Source organism: Hyaena hyaena, unplaced genomic scaffold, assembly GCF_003009895.1.
Source record: "Hyaena hyaena isolate Hyena2069 unplaced genomic scaffold, ASM300989v1 scaffold_823, whole genome shotgun sequence".
NCBI classification, from domain to species: Eukaryota; Metazoa; Chordata; class Mammalia; order Carnivora; family Hyaenidae; genus Hyaena; species Hyaena hyaena.
This window is the reverse complement of record NW_024081456.1, coordinates 144,600-163,411: the sequence shown is the minus strand read 5'-3', so window position 1 is coordinate 163,411 and position 18,812 is coordinate 144,600. Positions and strand designations below refer to the sequence as shown.

General features: G+C 65.7%; 1 protein-coding gene across 2 annotated transcripts in view; it reads right to left on the bottom strand.

Annotated features, from left to right (window-relative positions):
• The window catches only part of NOTCH1 (notch receptor 1), a 42,981-nt gene that overhangs the window by 21,244 nt on the left and 2,925 nt on the right, over window positions 1-18,812 (bottom strand). For both annotated transcript variants that reach the window (XM_039219627.1, XM_039219629.1), the window contains exons 3-6: window positions 3,783-4,045; window positions 2,985-3,323; window positions 883-1,005; window positions 198-431 (exon numbers count right to left, since the gene is read on the bottom strand). In XM_039219627.1, the coding sequence (XP_039075558.1) occupies window positions 198-431; window positions 883-1,005; window positions 2,985-3,323; window positions 3,783-4,045 (959 nt within the window). The remainder of the gene's footprint in view (window positions 1-197; window positions 432-882; window positions 1,006-2,984; window positions 3,324-3,782; window positions 4,046-18,812) is intronic.

Sequence of the window (18,812 nt, the reverse complement as noted above, 5' to 3'; positions counted from 1 at the left end):
CTGCCCCAGGCAGCCCCGGCCTTCCCTCCGGAAACCCCCCCCCCGCAGGTCTCCTCTGCAGGCTCCAAAAGCCGCCAGCCGCGCACCCGAGTGAGGCTGCACGTGTCAGGCAGGGCCGGGGAGCCCGCAGAGGGGGTGCCGCGCCCCCTGTACCCACCCCCCCCCGGGCAGCCCCACCCCCTCTGCTGGGCGCTCACCGGTGCGGCCGTGGGGACACTCGCAGTAGAAGGAAGCCACCCGGTCGTGGCAGGTGGCGCCGTGGAAACAGGCGGCGCTGGCGCAGTCGTCGATGTTCTCACTGCAGTCCTCCCCCGTCCAGCCGTTGACGCACACGCAGTTGTAGCTGCCGTGGGTGTTGTGGCAGGTCCCGCCATTCTGGCAGGCGTTGGGCATCAGCTGGCACTCGTCTACGTCCTCGGTGCAGTACTGGCCTGCGGGGGCCAGCCCGTCATGCCTTGACCACCAGGTGCAGGGCCCCCTCCACCAGGAAGCCTTCCTGGGCAGACTCCTCCACCCACCACAGCCAAGACCGCTGTATCCACTGTGCCCCTGGGCCCCCCTGCCTGGACGGGCTCTGGCCCCATCGCTCTGCCGTGGGCACCCGTGCTCCAGGGGGCCCACGCTTGTCTGCCAGCCCCAGACGCCAGCCCCAGCTTGGCCGAAACCCAGGGGACCCGATCATGGCGCTGGGCTGCCTGGGGGCCACACGCGGCCCGCAAAGATGAGCTGATGGTGGGGTGGAGTGGAGTGGAGGGGCCTCAGACCCTGGTCGCAGGCAGGCTGCCCCGGGTCACGCCACCTGGGCCAGGCTCCCCATACGGGCAGTGTATCGGGTGGAGGGCGCCCCCGCCGCCTGCTCCCCGCGTGCACCCCCGCGAGCACCTGTCCACTCGGGCGGGCAGCGGCAGTTGTAAGTGTTCACGCCGTCCACGCAGGCACCTCCGTTCTTGCAGCTGTTTCCGGGACAGTCGTCGATATTGTCCTCGCAGTTCTGGCCGGTGAAGCCTGCGGCACGGGGAGCCGGGGCCCCGTCAGGCCCTGTCCGTCTGCACTCGCCCAGCGTCTTCTTGGCTGGACCCAGGGCACCCTGCTCCGGCCCTCCGCTGCCCCTCTGGGGCCTGCTCTGGGACGCCCACCGCCTGGGGGTCCTCGGGGTCCGACCCCTCCTCCACTCGCCCCGCTCCCTGTGTGACCAGGCCCCAGCCTCCAGAGCCCACAGGTGATAAGTTCCTCTCTGAGGAATCATCATGCAAAGGGCCCGCGGGACAGACAGGGACTTGGGGACATGGGATTCTGGAGGCTCCCCGCGGCGGCTGTAAGCGGGTGAGGCCCTGGGGCTCCCAGAACCCCCAGGGGGACTCCCCCGGGGCCATGGAGGGCTCCTGGAGAGGCCCAGAGAAGGCAGGGCTGACACGTGCCCTCAGCTTCCCAGGAACAGAGGTGTGGTGCCCACTTCTCCCCCTCAGGCCGGGCCAACCTCCTTCGGCTCGCCTCCACACCAGTCAGCTATTAACCCGCTCAACTCCCGCCGGTTCAATCATCAACCAAGAAAGGTGCGCCTGGCAAGAGCCCAAACCTACAGCCAGTTACTAATTAATGCCCCTCCCGGGGTGCCTTTGAACCTGTCTCCTGCCCTAGGGGAGCCAATCCCCTCCCTCAGGGCCCCCCGCCCCACCCGTGCCCTGGGGGGAAAGCAGGTGGCCTGGAAAAGCTCAAGTGGACAGTGGACAGTGTCTGAGAGGGAGAACCCCAAATCAGCGCCCGGAGCGCGAGTTCTGACGTCCGCGTGTGTTGTGGGGGCCCTGAGCGCACCTCGCCATCCCCCACACCTCCGAGGGTCTCCCACAGTGCCGTGCGGCACACAAGCTGGGCTGGCCCTCAGCAGGACAACCTCGCCCCGCTGGCCCAACTCCACGCACGGGGTACCCTCTGCTCACAGCCTCCAGCCCTCACTAGGCCCCTGGAGAGCAGGCTTCTCTTGAGACGTGCGGCCGGATGCGAGGTCCCAGGCCCCAGGTCGCCGGGCCAGCAAAAAGGCATCGGAACCTGGAACCCAGACCTGGGCCTGGCGGGTGGGCTTAGCTCTCAGCCCCCAGGGACAGCTGGCCAGGCAGCGGCACTCGGGTGGTCAGGGGGCAAGGGGAATGCCCAGCGACACCCAGGAAACGCACGCCCTTCGAGTCTGCGCTCAAAGCTGGCTGGAGCGGTGAGGAGGCCCTGGGCTGAGTGGCGGGCGGGCAGGCACTTCCCCTTTGCAGGGGCCGCCGGGTCAGTCCTCCCCCGTCACGTCACCCCAGGGTCGGCTGGGCCCTTTGCGCCCAGGACCCAAACCCCACTGACCCCAGAGGTGTATACGCCTCTCATCAGGGTTAGTGTTTTTAGATCAGCAGCAGCAGAACTGACTCAAGCTGCCGTGGAAGGCCAGCCCCTGCAGCAGGGACAGTGGAGCCGCTGGGGGACCAGCAGGGGTGGCTGCCACATGCCGGCTGCCACATCCAGGGCAGACAGGCCACCGGGGGGCGGGGGGCGCAACCTGACCACAGGGAAACAGGAGGCCCAGGGAGGCACAAACAAGGGTGTCCCTGCAGCTGCGCCTCGTTCCCTAACTTGCACATGGTTCCGGGGAATTCAAGGTGAGGGCGCTTGGAGGACGGCAAACAGCTGGCGGGTCACGAAGGCAGGGGCACTTGCGGGGTGGAGGGAACACCCAGGGAGGGCACCCCTGTCCAGCCAGGCTCACCTAGGTACCCGCCTTGGGGGCTGCAGGGACCCGGGGACCCTGGCACGAGGGAGAAGTGCTGGGCGGTCCCAGCAGACTCCCCCCCCCCCCCCCCCCCCGCCGCCCCGGCAGAAGTGAGATGCCTGGACGCTATGCCAGGCTCCTCCTCACTGGTACCCCCTTTCCAGACCCGCCTGCTGTCCTATGTGTGCCGGGACGTACCCCCCATGTCCCGGCCCGCACCCCCGGGCCCCTGGGGCGGTACCTGGCAGGCAGGCGCACTCGTGGGTGGTGTCCCCCGTGGGGCGGCAGGTGCCCCCGTTCTGGCAGGGCGAGGGGCTGCAGGGCACGTACGGCAGCTCGCAGTGGGGGCCGGTGTGGGTGGCGCGGCAGGCACAGCGGTAGGAGCCGACCTCGTTGTGACACGTGCCGCCATTGCGGCAGAGCCCGGGGCTCTGGCTGCACTCGTTGACGTCCTGCCTGCAGGTGGGGCCGTGGAAGCCGGGTGGGCAGCCGCAGATGTAGGAGGCCTCGAAGGGCAGGCACTGGCCGCCGTTGGCACACGGGTTGGAGGCACATGGGTCGGCCTGCTGGCACATCTTCCCTGGGGGGCGAGGGGGGGCAGGGCTCGCACCGGTGCCACGGAGCCCAGCATGGACCTAACAAGCCGTCTCTTTAATTGCCGGGACCCCCACGACAGGACAGGGCCATCTTCCCGTAGACGGGGACGACATTCCCGGGACACACGGCCGGCGGGGGGAGGTGGCCTCGAGACCAGACCCAGGGTGTCCCCTCCTGAGTTCATGTTCTTTTAGAAAACGGCGGCCCTGCGCCCCTGTGGTCAGAGCTCCTGATGCAGGGCCGGCACACCCCCGGGGACCAGGCCAGACGGGGCCCCCTCCTCCCAGGGGCAGGGAGCAGTCGGGACCCTGGAGCGGACCTCAGGGCTAGAAAGGGGCCCAGGGGTTCGAGGGAGGAGGTCACAGATTGCAGAAGGCCCTAGACCCTCTCCAGCGCGTCAGGGCTCTGGGGAGGGGGCAGGCCAGGGCCCGGGGGCCCTCACCTGACCAGCCCGGGGGGCAGCGGCACTTGTACTCGGTCAGCGTGAGCAGGTCACAGGTGCCGCCGTTGCGGCAGGGGTTGGCGAGGCAGGCGTTGTCCCGGGGCGTCAGGCAGAGGGGCCCGGAGAAGCCCAGGCGGCAGGTGCAGGCGTAGTCCACCAGGCCGCCGTGGTCCACCGCGTGGCACGTCCCGGCGTTCTTGCAGGGGGCGCTGAGGCAGGGGTTGGGCGCCTGGCATCGCTGGCCCGCGAAGGCCCCGCTGCAGCTGCGGCACACACAGCGGAGCGTTACCTCCACGGCGCCCGCCCGCCCCCGTCAGTCGACGCCCGCGTGGGCCGCGCCGCAGCTGTCCCCGGGGAGCGCCAGCGGCTGTCGGGCCCACCCGGGCGGCGTGTCCTGGGACCAGACACAGGTGGGGTTTGCACAACATCGCGAATGTGCCAAACACCATCAAACTGTGCGCTTTAAAGTGGTTAACTCTGTGCTAAGTGAATTTCACCTCAATAAAAAAGAATGATTATGTTAATTGGAGTAATGGGCTGGAGACTAGAAGGCTCTGCCAGGCCGGGCCTGATTTCAAAACCCTCGTGAGCATCTGTGTGGCCACCAAGAAGGGGACACACAGCCCCACCGCCGTTCCCGGGGAGGGGGCGCCCGCCGTTCCCGGGGAGGGGGCGCACAGAGACCCTGTTGGGGGCTCGACTGCTCTTCCTTAAGCTGTTAAGTTCCGTAACCAACGTGCCTTATTTGGGCAATAAAAGAGCTCCCAGCTTTTCTTCTTTCTTTCTTTTTTTTTTTTTTTTTAACATTTATTCATTTTTGAGAGACAGAGAGTCAGAGCAGGGCATGAACAGAGACAGAGGGAGACAGAATCGGAAGCAGGATCCAGGCTCTGAGCCGTCAGCACAGAGCCCGACGCGGGGCTCGAACTCATAAGCCTCGAGATCATGACCTGAGCCGAAGTCGGACGCTCAACCAGCTGAGCCCCTCAGCTTTTCTTCTTTCACTACCCCAGACATGGTTTCCCCCTTCAGGATCAAGTCTGTACATCGTCCAAGCAACATCAGCTGGGAGCAGACAAACCCATTTCCCAGCAAGAGAAACCAAGGTGTGCCGGGAGGAGCATCCTTCCTGAGCTCCTGGCGCGCCGAGCCGGGCGGGGGAGCCGTGGGAGCATAGGGGTCTGCCGGGTCTGTGCCCTGCCCCAGGACGCGCTGCTGAGGCCCCAACAGGAGCAGATGAACGGGGGAGGAGGAGGGCTCTCATGGGTTCTTTTCAGGGACTCAGAACATGCCGCCCCACCCCAGGGCCCCCCTTTGCCACCTGTTGATCCAGCTTCTGGAGCCTGGGCCATAAATTGCCCATCGAGGTTACCTTGTGGCCTTGTACTGAGGGAAAAGCTCAGCAAAGGCTCTGGGACCAGCCAGGCATTGTTCTTCCCAGGGGCGAAGCCTCTGAGGCATAGCGTGTCCCGGCCCGCCACCCCCTCCCGCCTCCGCGGCCAGGGAAGGCAGCCTGGGCACCGGGTGGGCGGGGCCTCCTCTCCGGGCAGAGGCGGGGGGGCCGGTGGGGAACTTAGGGTCCCCGGATGAAGGGAGCGCTCTCCCAAGCATGGAAACACCCCCTCTTTCAGAGCCCTTCCCAGAAAGGGCCACCAGCCTGCCCGTCCTCGCTGGCCCCCCTCTCCTGCCCCAGAGGCTGGAATTAAACCTGCATGGGTGGGGTGGCCGCGTGAGGGGCTGGGGTCTCGGGGCCTGCATGCCTGGGAGGCATCTGTCTCCCTGAAGGCTTTTCTCTGTAGCTACAGCTTGGGTGAGGCCGACGAGGATGACACCGGGGCCCACCATCTGTTGTCAGAAGCCAAAAGTCCCAAACCAACTGGCTTAAAGAAAACAAGTCGCCTCCGGGGCCCCAAGGAGGGAACTCAGGCTGGGGCCACGCGGCTCCTGCCCAGCCTGCTGGGGAAGGAGGCAGTGGGGCCGGCTGGCTCCCTCCCGTGAGAGGCACAGACCCCAGGAGCCCTCACCCCTGCACGGCCACACTGCAGGAGTCTGGGGAAGGGGGCACCGGGATCCAGTTACAGAGCACCTGGTCCCGGCCCAAGTGGCGCTGTGGGCTCGCAGTGCAGCGGTGGGGGATGGGGGGGCAAGGCAGCGCCTCCCCCACTCTATCAATGCCCTCCATTGTCAGGCAGGCGCTGGCCACCGCTCACCACTTGGAGAAAAGGCTCTTTTTTCTTTCCCAGCCACTGACGGGGGGGGGGGGGGGGGGGGGCGGGTACTGGATAGAGGGCGCTTGGTCATCAAAGCCGGGTGGGAGCCCGCCTTATCCACACCACCCTCTCCCTCTCTGAGCCCTGCTGGCTTGAGGGGAGGGAGGCCTTCGTGGTTCCAGGGGTGTCCCTGGGGCTCCCTGGCCACCAAACCAACCCCTAACTTGTCGGGACGCTGGGCGCCCCAAGATGCATGAAAAGGCTCTGCCTGGACGCCCACTCCAGACCCTCCAGCCACGGGACAATATCCCCGCGGACAGGCCTCGCTCCCCAGCCACCTGACCCCTGAGTGGGGACCCCCGTGGGAGAACCCACCTAGACGGGCCACATCCCAGACGATGAGGCTGGGTTATGCTGGGCCAGCAAGAGAAAATACGCCAATAAATCAGGCGTCGGTAGTGTGGACAAAGGCTGGCCGGGGAGCAGGTGCGCCTGTGGCCGGGGACGCGGGCGGCAGCTGCTCGCAGCCGGGCGCGGCGGGCCGCCAACCGGGGCGGGCGGGGCAGGAGCCAAAGAAGCTCGTCGGCGGGGGAAAGCGGCAGCTGAGAGGGCCCACTGTCTTCCCTGGCCCGCCTGGCCGGGCGGGCGCCGCCGTGAAGGCACGCCGCCCAGCCCCGCGGCCGCCATCGGCCGTCAGCGCCCCAGCCACAGGCCCGGCAGGGCCGCCAGGGAGGGGCGGCCCCTGGAGATGGAACAGTAGAGGCAGGTGCTTTGTGTGGGGGCGTGGGGTCCGAGGTACAAGAGGGGCTGGGCCGGGAGCCTGAGCCAAGAGGAAGCACCGAGCCCCGCACGGCGTCCGGGCTGGAGGCCAGTGCAGACGTCTGGGCCCGTCCCGAAGGCCGCCTTTCTCCTCTGCACCTGCGTGCGCCTCTCTCCCAACCTGGCCCTAATGCTGCTTCCCGGGGACGCACACCTGGGCCCCCCCCTCCACCCACACCCCCAGACTCCCCAGGGGGCAGGAGGGACCATGAGGCCCCTGCCTGGACGTGGCCAGTGTGTCCTCCATGCTGGCGCCTGGTGGGGACAGGCACGGGGCTTGGTGAGGAAACCTGTACCCCACACCTGCCTTGAAATTGCGAGGCTTCCTACAGCGGGCCTCGGGTGTCCTGAGGGCCTCTGGGGCCCCCCAGCTCAGGACCTTGAGCGACCCGAGCGACGCCCCCTGCCCGGCCCACGCCCCGCCTCAGGGAGGCCACCCAGCGTCTGCTCCCGCACCTGCCTGTCCTCCCGTCCCACGGGCTACCTGGGGGCTCCAGGGAAAGGGCTGCGGAAGGGGCCTCCAGGGGGCCCAGCTTCCGGCAGACACTCTGCCCCGCAAGGAGCGCCAAATGGCTGCCAGGCATGTGGCCCGGCGGCAGCGGGCAGTGGCGGCCGCTTTGTTCCCGCCTCGGTATTTGCACTGTGCTGGCCCCCGCCCTCCCCGCCCGCCAGCGCTGCTCTGCAGAAATGCAAGTTCGGGGAGCATCCGGAGGCAGACGTTGCCTCGACCTTTCACCCGGGACTAATTCTAAATTGTGCTGTTTTCTTTTCTAAGCTAAGCGGCCATCTGCCACCCCCAGGGGACAGATGATCGCTCCCTCTGCCCCAAACTAGGGGAGAGGGAGGGACTAAGTCGTGAGAAGCGTTGTACTCAGCGCTGCCCTAGAGGAGCCTGTGGTCCAGGGGTGAGTGTGGGCCCGGCGCCCCGGCCAGCTGGGGGGTGCACTGAGGTGGCACCCCTCCTCTGTCCGCAGGGGGAACCTGAGGGGTGCCTCCTGGGGCACAGCTGAAACGTAGCTCTAGCAGAGGAACTTTGGGGGGTGAGGGGTGGAGGAGGGGCTCTCCATCCCACTCTGCCTGCTGGGGCCTCAGTTTCCCATGAGTGCAGCAGGGGTGGGGGGGTCAAGGGGACTGCACGTGCCCCTCCCCCGGCAACCTGACCGTTCGGGCAGAGGGGACTCGCTGCAGGCGGCGCTGGGTTTGATCTCTGCATTATCTACCGCGTTCCTGGGAACAGGTTTACTGGACCAGCTGAGCCAGTGTGCTGGAGGAAGTCTGTGGGGACCCGAGGGCTCCCCCTGCACACAGCTGACTCACCTTGCCAGGGCTCCAGGCCAACACAGCACAGCCTTGCCCACCCCACTGGGCAGCCCAAGTCCCTACAGCAAGGAGCCACCTGGATGTAATTAGCCATCCCCTCCCTAACCAACTCCACCTGTGCTGAGCAGAAGACACCCCTCCCCCACCCCCAGGTGTGGCCGGGAAGGCGGCTCCGGGCCCATCTCCTGCCACAGCCACCAGGACACCGTTCTCCGGGCTATTCAGGAGCAGTACGAGGGGCCTGGAGCCATGGAAGGGGGTCAACGGGCCCAAGTGCTTCCCTGGGCAAGGCTTGGGGGTGTCCCGGAACCTCAGCCCCTCCCTGGGCAGAGGCCAGTCCCAGGCCCCCCATACCCCAGCAGGGAACCCCCATCTTCCAGGAGGGGTTGCCTGCTAAGTGCTGATTTGCTCACTGCCTATAGGCGGGGGCCTCCCCAAATCTGTACCTGAGGAGGGGGGTGGAGCTGGGGGCCTTTCCCACTGGGAACAGCCAGGGACAGCTCAGCTCTGGGGAACAAAGCCCCCAGGAAAGGTGAGACCTGGGGCAAGGGCACTGCCCCCCCCAAAGTCCCCAGGTTCCTCTCAGACCTGCAGGGGACTTTGTCCAGACACTTGTCCACGGGGTGGGGGGCGCTAGGACTCTGCCAGCGCCTCTGCTGTGCTCAACGCCCCCCTGCCCCCAGACAGCCCTCTGCAGTCTCCCGGCTTCTACCCCTTTCTGCTTCAGCTCCTTCCCCACCTGACCTGCAGTCCGGAGGCCTGGGGGAGGGGGATAATGAGTGTCAAGGGGCACGGGGGGGGGGGGGGGGGGGGGGGGGAACGATGAGTGTGCAGGGGCGACTATGGCAGGGCCGGGTGCCTTGGGGCAGTGAGGGCTCCTGCGGACAGACCCACACCCCACAGCAGCGCAGCGGGCGGTGGGGCTGGGGTGGGGGGGGTGCGCGCCTGCCCCCCCCCCACTCCAGCCAGGCCCAGGCTTTCCGGCCCCAACAGCTGCTGACAGGGCTCCTGGCTCTTTGTCTCGAATCTTCTCCCCGGGTCGCACCTTTGGATGGTCTAAAATATGCTGGGAAGAGGAAGTGCAGGAACAGCTCGCTTCCTTCCTCGGCTCTGGGGGAAGCCCTTTGTGGGAGGGTGAACCTGCCTTCCCGGGAAGCCACCTTTCCCACCGCAGGGAAAACAATGCCCCCAAATGGCTCATTGTCCCCGTGTCACTGAGAGCCGCCCCACCCTCAACGTGGGAAGCGCAGCGGTCTGAAGGGAGGGAAAGGCTGGTGGCAGCTCCCAGAGCTGGCCCAGCAGCAAGGGGCAGAGGCGACCCAGGCCCACCCATGGTGTGGGGCCGGGTGCCTGCCGGGCCAGCGAGCGCGGTGTCCCCCAGGGTCACGAGAGCGCACCATGGCTGTGAGGTGCGTCAGCAAAGTCCCACTGCATCACCCCCCCCGAAAACCCCCCCGGACCCCCGAAAAGACAGAGTCGCAAACTAGAGAAAAGGTTGGGGCGTGTGTCCTCGCCTGTGTCCCCGGGATGCCTGCGGCCCCCATCCCCCCATCGCTCAGATGCAATGAAGGAATCGACAGGCTCAGGAGGCCACAGGGAGGGCTTAATCCAAAACTCGATTAATTAAGTCGGCAATTGCAGACCGAGCTCCACGCCAAAGCCAGAAACGATTCTGGCAACTTCCCACCTCTGTTCCCGGGAGCGGATGCCATCTCAGGGGACGTGGGGAGAGGAGAAGACTCGCAGCCCAACCAGCCAGCCCTGCGAGCACTCCAGGGGCACCTCAGCCCTGCGCCCTGCGAGGACCCCCTCACACGGGCTCCAGAACAATGGAAGAGGCCCAGTATGGCCCACAGAGGGCACATATGCCCACAATACCACCTGGATTTGAACGCAACTCTTAACCTCTCCTGCCATTGGAGGTGGCCGGGAGCCAGTCACCCAGGGCAGTCAGAGCAGGGCCGCCCCCCTAGAGGCAGCTAAGGGTCCAGCAGGAGCTGCAAGCATAGAGGAGGGAGGGTGTGTGCCCCCTGCACCCCAGATGCCCTGCACGAGAGGCCTGGGTTTCTCCCCTGACCACCTGACCCCCCCACCAGACCTGGAGGGTGAGAGCACTCCTACGTCCCACAAGCTCAGCTTAAACACAAAACCTGGGGTGGGGGAGGGGTCTGGGGGTCAGGAAGCCTCCCAGGCGGCTTGCCGATGGGACTTCTCCGGGTGCCTATCCAGCAGGAGGGCTGGTCACACCTGTGTGGGGCGCCTACCACCCTCAGCCACGGCGCCCCGCGGCTTTCCCGCCTGCCTCTAGGCTCTGGGGGGACAGGGTGGGAGCTCGGGCCCAGCCTGCCCCTGCTGCACTCCACCGGGGCCCCCGCTGACCCCAGTAGGGCCTGCTGCAGCTGTCTCGAAGCCGTCAAGGGCATATGCTGGGCAGTGGACCAGAAGGTCACTGCCATCCTGCACCGGTCACCAGCCCCTCTCTGTCTGGCCTCCTCTCCTCACTCACGCCCACCGAGCACGCCCCACCCCACAGACCACCAGGCCCCGCACCTCCTCCAAGGTGCCCTGGGACACAGCAAATACCAGAGACCGAATCCAGCCCCGGGGTGGGGCCTGCACTGTCACCCTCTGGGGACACCCGGGTGTCCTGGGACAGTGGGCACGGGTCCAGGGCCCTCTGGAGGCCTTCTTCCCCTGCAGGGATAGTGGGAAGTTCTTGGGCTGGCCTTGACCTTCTGCCCCAGCACGACCTCGCCCAAATGTTGAAGCAAGACTGGTGTCTGGGAGAGCCTTCTGGACGAGACCTTGAGGCACGAGACGAGGGCTCCGGTACAGTCACCTCAACCAAGGCATTCTGTCAGGGGAAGGGGGTGAGCGGCACAGGGGACCAATCGGTGTGAACTCACACGAACACAGGGGACACAGACTTAGGGTAACCCCAGGCAGGCAGCAAGGACGGCACCTTCACCGGCCAGCGACCATGCAGGATGCTTCCCTCGGCTCAAGGTCCTGAAGGAAAGGACCTCAGAGAGGTGAGTGGGCAGCCCAAGGTCACAGAGCCACGTGGCAGAAGGAAGCCTGCGCTGCGAGCCCCGGGCTAAAACCTGGGAAAGCCCAGCACAGGGCAAGCGGTGTAGATGGCATCTCCCTACAGGCTGGAAGCCAGGCCTTCCGGAACCTGGAGCCCCCGCTGCTCAGGCCTCCACTTCCGGCTCTACCCCCATCGCTGGCCCAGGCCCGAGTATGCACAGCTCGGGTGCCAGCTGAGCACAGACCCGGGGCCCCGGGCCACAGGGAAGGGTGCCACCGTGTCCAGAGCCCCAACCACACACGGGTGCTGGGGCTCACAGGTGCTCCTGGCCTCCCCGATCTGATCTGGCGCCCAACCAGACAGGGCTGAGGCCGCCCTCGTTCTGGCCACTGGAGGGGGAAGTGAGGGGGAGGCCCCGCCCTGTGGGCCGCCCCAGGGGAGCCAGGACCAGCCAGGCCGACAGGTGGAGGAGCCCTCAGGTTGACCCGGAAGCCTGCATGGGAGTGACCTCACCCAGGCCCTCCCAGGAAGGAGGGGGAGACAGGGGCTCTGAGGGGCGGAAGCGTGGCAGGACCCCCCAACCCCCACCAACTACCCAGCCTGAGCTCAGCATCGCTCTTACTAAAAAGCTGTCGGGAAAAATACACACACTCAAAACTCTGGCTTCTTCCCCAAACGTCTCATTTCCAGTAACTGTGTAGTTTCCGCTCATCAACAAACCGACGAAGAGGAAATGGTGGGAGGCAGGTCCCCAGCCCCACGACCGGGCCCTGCCGCGAAGGCGTGGACGACCCTTCCAGAGGCCGCCAGCAGCTGCTCCCCAGCACCCCCCCCCCCCGCAGCCCGGCCTGGCTGGTGGGAGGCGTGCTGTGGCCCTGGCCTGGCAACCCCGCTGGGCGTGAGGGGGGGCAAACTCCTCCCCGAGGACCTGGGGCAGACTCGTAACCCAGGGTCAACAGTTGTGGCCCCCCCGGGCGGATGCCTGTGGCTCAAGCTGTGACCCAGGCCGAGCCTGACCGTGAGGTGGAGATGGCAGGAGGCCGTCCGGAAAGGTCCTCAGGGAAGGGGTCAGCCGAGGCCCCAGGACAGGGACAGCTTCTTCCTAGCCTGACTCAGCGGCCCGTGTGGGTCCGAGAACTCTCCAGGTGGGTGGGCAGGGGTCTCAGATGTGCTGTGGGCCACCTCTCAGACCCCACCCCTCACAGCGGGGTGGACATGACCATCCGGCCTTGGCTTCCGGGGGGGGCGGGGGAGGGGGAGCAGTTTGCTCAGCAAATCACCAGTGTCGAGTGACAGGGAACACAGTGACGAGGGGAACGCTTTCCCAGCTTAACGGAACAACTAACTGGAGCACTGAGAGCACGCGACTGCCAGCCAGCCCACTGAGGGGTCGGCTGAGACAGCTGGGGACAGATCCCCTCACCCCCTCGGAGCGTGGCCAGCACGGGCCCCGGCCCCAGACTGCGCAGCAGAGGTGGTAACGTGGCCACTTCTCTGGTGAAAATCTCAAACACCACCTCCGAGCACGGGGCCTGACCTCCCACTGATCACAGGGGCTCCCGCCCGGTGCCCACCCATCTCTGAGCAGGCAGGTGGGGCCAGGTGAGCTGCAAATGTCCTGTGGTTGAGGGACCCCACCTTGGCAGGGTGAACTGTCTGGATGAAGAGTCCAGAACAGCATTGGGCCCAGTCTGATCCCGAGACACCCCAGCGCTGTACGGGGCCTTCCAGACTGAGGCTGGCAGCTGTATCTCAGGGACACTCAGACTTGGGAACCGTGGGGATGGCGGTCGGAGGCCAGGCTCCCCAGTGCACAGCTCCCTGCCCCCAAAGGCCTACTGGAAAGCAGAACTCCCTCCAGGAAGCTGGGAGCCCCAGACGTCTCCCGTTGCTCAGGGGAGGGAAGCCCCAGGTCTGACCTCCAGAGAAAGCCCCAGCCCAACAAAGGCCGCAGAAGTGGCAGGCTGCCTCGTGGGCGAGGCCACGCCTCTCAGAGGTGTCTGCGAGCCACTCAGAGAAGAAGCTTTGCAGCAGGGGGGCCGCAGGGAGAGGATCATGCTTACCCTAATTCACTCTACGGTGTTAATGACAGACATCCTGATCCCTGCTGATGCCTGCCCCTGAGCATAGGGGAAAGTGGGGAAAGTTGTTTGGGGGCCACCTTTGCCAGTGGGTGCAGGGTCAGAAGGACCACTTGATGATGAAACACTGGGTATTTCTGTCCCAGAGTTCCCCGGGGTCTCGGAGACGCACAGTGACACCGCCCCCCACCCCCCACCGAGGGGGATGAGTCCAGACGCTAATAAGTCTGCCTGACGGGAGGGACTGTCTGTCAAGGGTCCCCAGCCCGCACTGCTGCCCCGCCGGAGACACGGAGGCTCCCTTAGTCAGAGGGCGTCATGCGGGGACCCCATCTGTGTCTAAGAGCGAGGGGCCCCAGCCCTCTCTCACCTCGTATACTGGGGCCACACCTGGTAAGTCTGGGCTGACCCGGAGAGTCCAGGGAAAGATGTGCTCTCACCCCAAGGGAGGACCGGGAAATAGCAGACGGTGGGGCCGGGGACCCACCTTGCACCCTTTGCCGGGACTGTGCTGCCTGCACTCAGCCCCGCCCCCCGTGCCTGTTGCCCCACCCCCAGTGGACACACCCCGAGGCTGGTGCACCAGCCAGCACGCAGCGGGTGACTAAGGCAGCTGCTCTTCTCTCCTGGGCCGCTGTCTGTCCCACCCTCTGGCTCTGGAAGGTCGCATCTCCTCTCCTGCACTCAGGCCCTGCGTCCGCCTTGCGCACCCCAGGAACGTAGTAAGTGCTCAGTAAAAACCTCCTCCCGCCGCATCCCTGCAGCACCAGGCGTGGGGGCTCCAGCTCTGCGGGCCCGCGCGCTCCTCTGGGCCGGCCACCGCGTGGGGGCTAGCGAGAACACGGGCTGCGAGGGACCACAGACGTGCCAGGCATTCCTGGGCGACTCCCCCGGGGGTACGCCAAGCCCCACCCGGAGAGGCGCTGTGCAGGAACAGCCGCACTGGGGGACCGCAGGGGTGGTCGTGTGAAACGTCCAGGACAGGCCAGCCCAGAGACGGGGAGCAGACAGGGGACTGCCAGGGCCGGGGGGCCAGGAAAACGGGACGCCCACTTACCGGGACCGGCCCGGAGGGGGAGCACAAGGTGCTGCAGGAACGCAGAGGGAGGAGGGTTTTCACTGAGCACTTAGCAGGTGCCGGGGCGGCAGGGTGGACGCGGGCCCCGAGGCGGGAGAGGATGCGTGCAGCGCCCAGACGGGCCGTGAGGGCGGGGCAAAGCTGGGCACCAGACGGTGGTGGTGGCACAGCCCTGCGACCGTATTAAATGTTCCCAAATCGCACACTTCAAGTGACTGAAACAACAAAATTTATGGTGCGTGTAACTGACCCAAGACGCCCGTGTGTGTGCCCATCCCCCACACCTATTTGTCCACCTGTGTCCTCGGAGCAGGAGCAGGTGGGGCGCGGTCTGGAGGAGAAGCCCGCCCAGGCTGCTCCGGAAAGGGCCTTCCTCTGTCAATCACTGCCCCCTGCGGGTCCCCCCACCTCCCCCCTGCAGGTACCCCCTCCCCCCCTGCAGGTCCCCCTACCTCCCCCCCTGCAGGTACCCCCTCGCCCCCTGCAGGTACCCCCCGCCTTCCCCCTCTGCGGGTCCCCCCTCCCCCCTCTGCAGGTGCCCCCCACCTCTCCCCTCTGCAGGTATCCCCCCACCTCTCCCTTCTGCAGGTATCCCCCCACCTCTCCCCTCTGCAGGTACCCCCCACCTTTCCCCCTCTGCAGGTGCCCCCCCACCTCCCCCCTCTGCAGGTATCCCCCCACTTCCCCCCTCTGCAGGTACCCCACCTTTCCCCCTCTGCAGGTGCCCCCACCTCCCCCCTGCAGGTCCCTCCAATTCCCCCCCCTGCAGGTGCCCCCCGCCCCACGGGTGGGCCAGGTGGTAAGAACACCAGAGCCTAGAGCTGCCCCAGACTGGAGGAACCTGCCATGCAGCACTCCTGGCCGACTCCCCGGCACCTCCGCCCCCACCACGCCGCCCGTGGTCACCACCCAGGCATTTACAGGCCTGTGCCGGGGTCCTGTTGGGCCACACCTTCCCGAGAACCCCAGGGGCCCCCAAACCCAGCTTCATCATGTACAGGGGGGGAAACTGAGGCCCAGGGAGGAGACATGTGTGTGAGGGGGTACGGGGTGGGGCCCCCCTGCCCAAGCAGAGGCAGTCAGGCCCCAGCCGACCCGGGAAACTTCAGGACCATCAAATACATCCTGACCCACAGTCACTATGCCCCGAAACCAGCTGCTTGTAAAAGCCTCTGGGAAGTTCTAGACGAGCCAGCACACGAAGGTGAGAGCTGATGTAAGCCGGCTTCAGATCCCCCCTCCCGCCCCGCCTCTTCCCCTCAGCCTCAGTTTTTCCCACCTGTAAACTGACGATAAAACAAAAAAAGCAAAGCAGGGCTGGCCACCACCTGGAGGGGGTGTGAGCCCTCGGAGTAAACCGTCTGCCAGGAGTTTTATGAGGCCGGATAAAAGCAGCTGTCTGTGCGTGGAGTTATTAGTGTTACGTTATTGAGGAAAGCAATCTAGCTGCTCAATCAGCTCTACGAAGCCACATCCTTTCACTATTTATAGACAAGACGTGAAACAGGAAAGGTGCCCTCCCCACCCAGGAGGGTGCAACCCCTCGGCCTGGCACGGCCCAGGGGGCCTCCGTCTGCCACCGCCGGCCAGTGCTGCCCATCGAAGGCACAGAGAACGAGGAGGGGAGCCAGTGCTGGGGTCCAGCCCGCGAGGTCCTCCGCCGCACTCTGGCACCCGGGGGGTGGGGCGGCAGTGTCCCTCGGGCCCTCCCCTGCTGCCAGCCTCCAGGGGTCCCAGCACCCCGATGTGACCCCCCGCTGTCCTGTGGAAGGGCTTCCCCTCTGCCAGCCAAGGGCTCGCCTGCCCCGCCCTCTTCCTGCTAAGGGCATAGTTTCCTTTCTCTTTCAAAAAAATACCTATTTCTTTTCAGCGGAAAAAACGTTAGCTGCCTTTCAGAGGTTGGGCCCCATCCAAGGAGGCACCTTCCTTTAGCGATGGCATGTTCCTTGACGTGTCTCACAGGGCAAGCCAGCAGGGCAGACACGCTGGTGCGCAGTGGGTGTTTGAAACGTTTTTTTCTCCCCAGTCCCGAAGCCGAAGCCGCAGAAACAGAGGAAGCCCTGTAGCAGAGCTGAGAATTCACCTGTTCCTCCCCCAGCCTCGCCCAACTCCCAGGTGACTCAATGGAAACATCCCAACTAGGTGGCCAGAGACACGACACGTTAGGTCCCTCTGAAGCAGAGGGCCAAGTCACTTCCCGCCGGAGCCTCTGAACCTCCTCTTCTAAAGGGAAGTTGTCATCCGGCCCTGCTTCCTCAGAGAGTGGCCAGGGAGGGCTCAGGCAGTGCGAGCAAGACAGCGCAGGGGTTAGGGACACACGCTTTGCAGAAAGAGAGAGGCCGGGCCAGCACCACCCTGCACTCTGATCCTGCCAGGCACTGAGCTCTGAGCGCTCAGTCACCGCCACCCCGTCCCCACAGCCTGACCCACACGGTGCCCAGGGCGCGCCGAGCTCCCCTCGGCCTGACGGGTCACGTGCGCTGCTGCCGCCTCTCCTGTCCCCACCCCAGAAAGCCACCTCCGCCACGGCAGGGGCCGTGTCTGACCTGAGCCTGCCATGCCGAGGCCCTCGAGCAGAACCCAGCATACAGCAGGTGCTCAAAGGTGTCTTTGGGGGGAAGAAAAGCAGATAGGACCGCTGATCAGAGTCCCCGCAGGTGATAAAAATCCTCAAGACCCGTGAGCCCCTCCCCAGGCCGGGGGCCACCAGGCAGCACCTTTTGGGTTCTCCAAATTAACTCATTAGCCAACTAAACATGAGAATGAGGATCCTGAAACCAGCCCCGTCAGCTCAAAAGGAGAAGGCCAGGAGGAAACAGACATTCACCGGCGTCTAAAGCATGCCGCTCTTATGCAATCCTCGCACCACGAAGAGATCAATCGTGTGTCAGCCCCACATTACCGACGGGGAACCTGAGTTCCGGTGACCCGATGACCTGGGGTCACAGAGCTGGGGGCGGGCGGCGGAGCCGGGCCACAAATACCGGCCGGTCTGTAAAGCCCATCACCGGCCGGCCCGCTGGGCTGGCCCTCTGTGCGTGACGGCCATTCCGCTTCTGCGATCGCCCAGAAGGCGCCCCGGGGAATGGACTTTCTCACAGGCCGGGAGACAATGCTAGCCATCCGGGGCCTCCGCTCCCAGCCCAGGGCCAGGCAGCCCCCAGGTGCCTTTCGATGACCCCCGGGGCCTGCCTGCAGGGACGGCGCTCTGCTCACAGGGACAGGCAGCGGGTCCCTTCCTCCACAGCCACCGGCCCGCCACACCTCAGCTACACGGTGACGCCCAACAGAAACCTCTTTTTCCGACGCTGAGCCCTGCAGCCACCTGACTAGCGGCTTCTGGGGAAGGTTCCTTCTCTTTTGGGGTGGAAACAGATGATTCACCGGGTACTAACGTGCCTGGCACTGTGACACCACTGTTTCCCACACCCTATCCACGGGGTAGCCAGCAAACCAACCCAGAAAGTCAAAGAACCTTCTGAGAGTGCAGGCTGAGTGCCGCGCACTCGGAGTTTATACCAGGCTGGCACCACAAGGCTGTACCCCAACACCTTTGAGGAAAAGGTGCCTTCGCCGCTCGGCCGTGAGAACCAGGCCACTGGTACTAACAGACCTTCTAGGCCGCAAGGGGACACAAGGGCCCAGCCAGAGGCAGAGGGAGCCGGGGCCCCTGACCGCAGCGCCACAACGTCCCCAGACCGCGCCACGAGTCCAGACCTGGGTGTCTCGGCAGCTGGACCTGGCTGCCGTCCCCGCCCCTGCTCTGGTCCCCAGGCTCCAACACAGTGCCACCCAGAGGTGGGGCCTCTGAGGACGGCGCTTCCGTTCCGGCTTCCAAGTGGATCTGCGGGGTGTGCACAATGGGGTCTCTGTGGGCCGATCTCGGCCGGATGCCAGGCCAGACTGAGGCAGGCGTCCCGCCAAGGAGGAGGGGGCCCCAGGCCCCAGGGAGGAGGCCGGGCCGGCGCCCAAGCCCTGCTCAGCGGCCTGGCTTGGTCTGAGGGGTGGGAGAGCACGCCACGCTGTCACTCTGTCCCCTAGAAGTGTCTCACCCCAATGTCAAGCAGGGGGCTGCAGTGGCCCCCTTGCGGCCCAGGCTCTAGCCCAGAGAGGCTCCAGGGTCCCCTGGGCCCGTCTGTCCCTTCTCCCTGGCGGCACAAAGAGATCACCCCTACCTTCCCCAGCGCAGCACCCCTCCTGCCTTCCCGAAGCCCTCCACACAAGTCCGGAGACCCCCCGGTCCCATGGGTGAGAGCACAGGGCCAGCGCAGGCGTGGGGCCGGCGGGAAGGGAGCCGTGCATTCTGGGAGACCACGCATAATTAATCACACAGCATTAATCCGCCTCCCGACAATAGCCGCTGCGCTTCCCCTGAATCCCAGCTGTCGGTCTCTGAATGAAAGGAAACAAGATTTAGGGCATCAAGCGTCGGTGAGGCTTCTGCAGGGGAAGAAAAAGGCCCCAAAAAAGCAAAAAAAAAAAAAAAAAAAA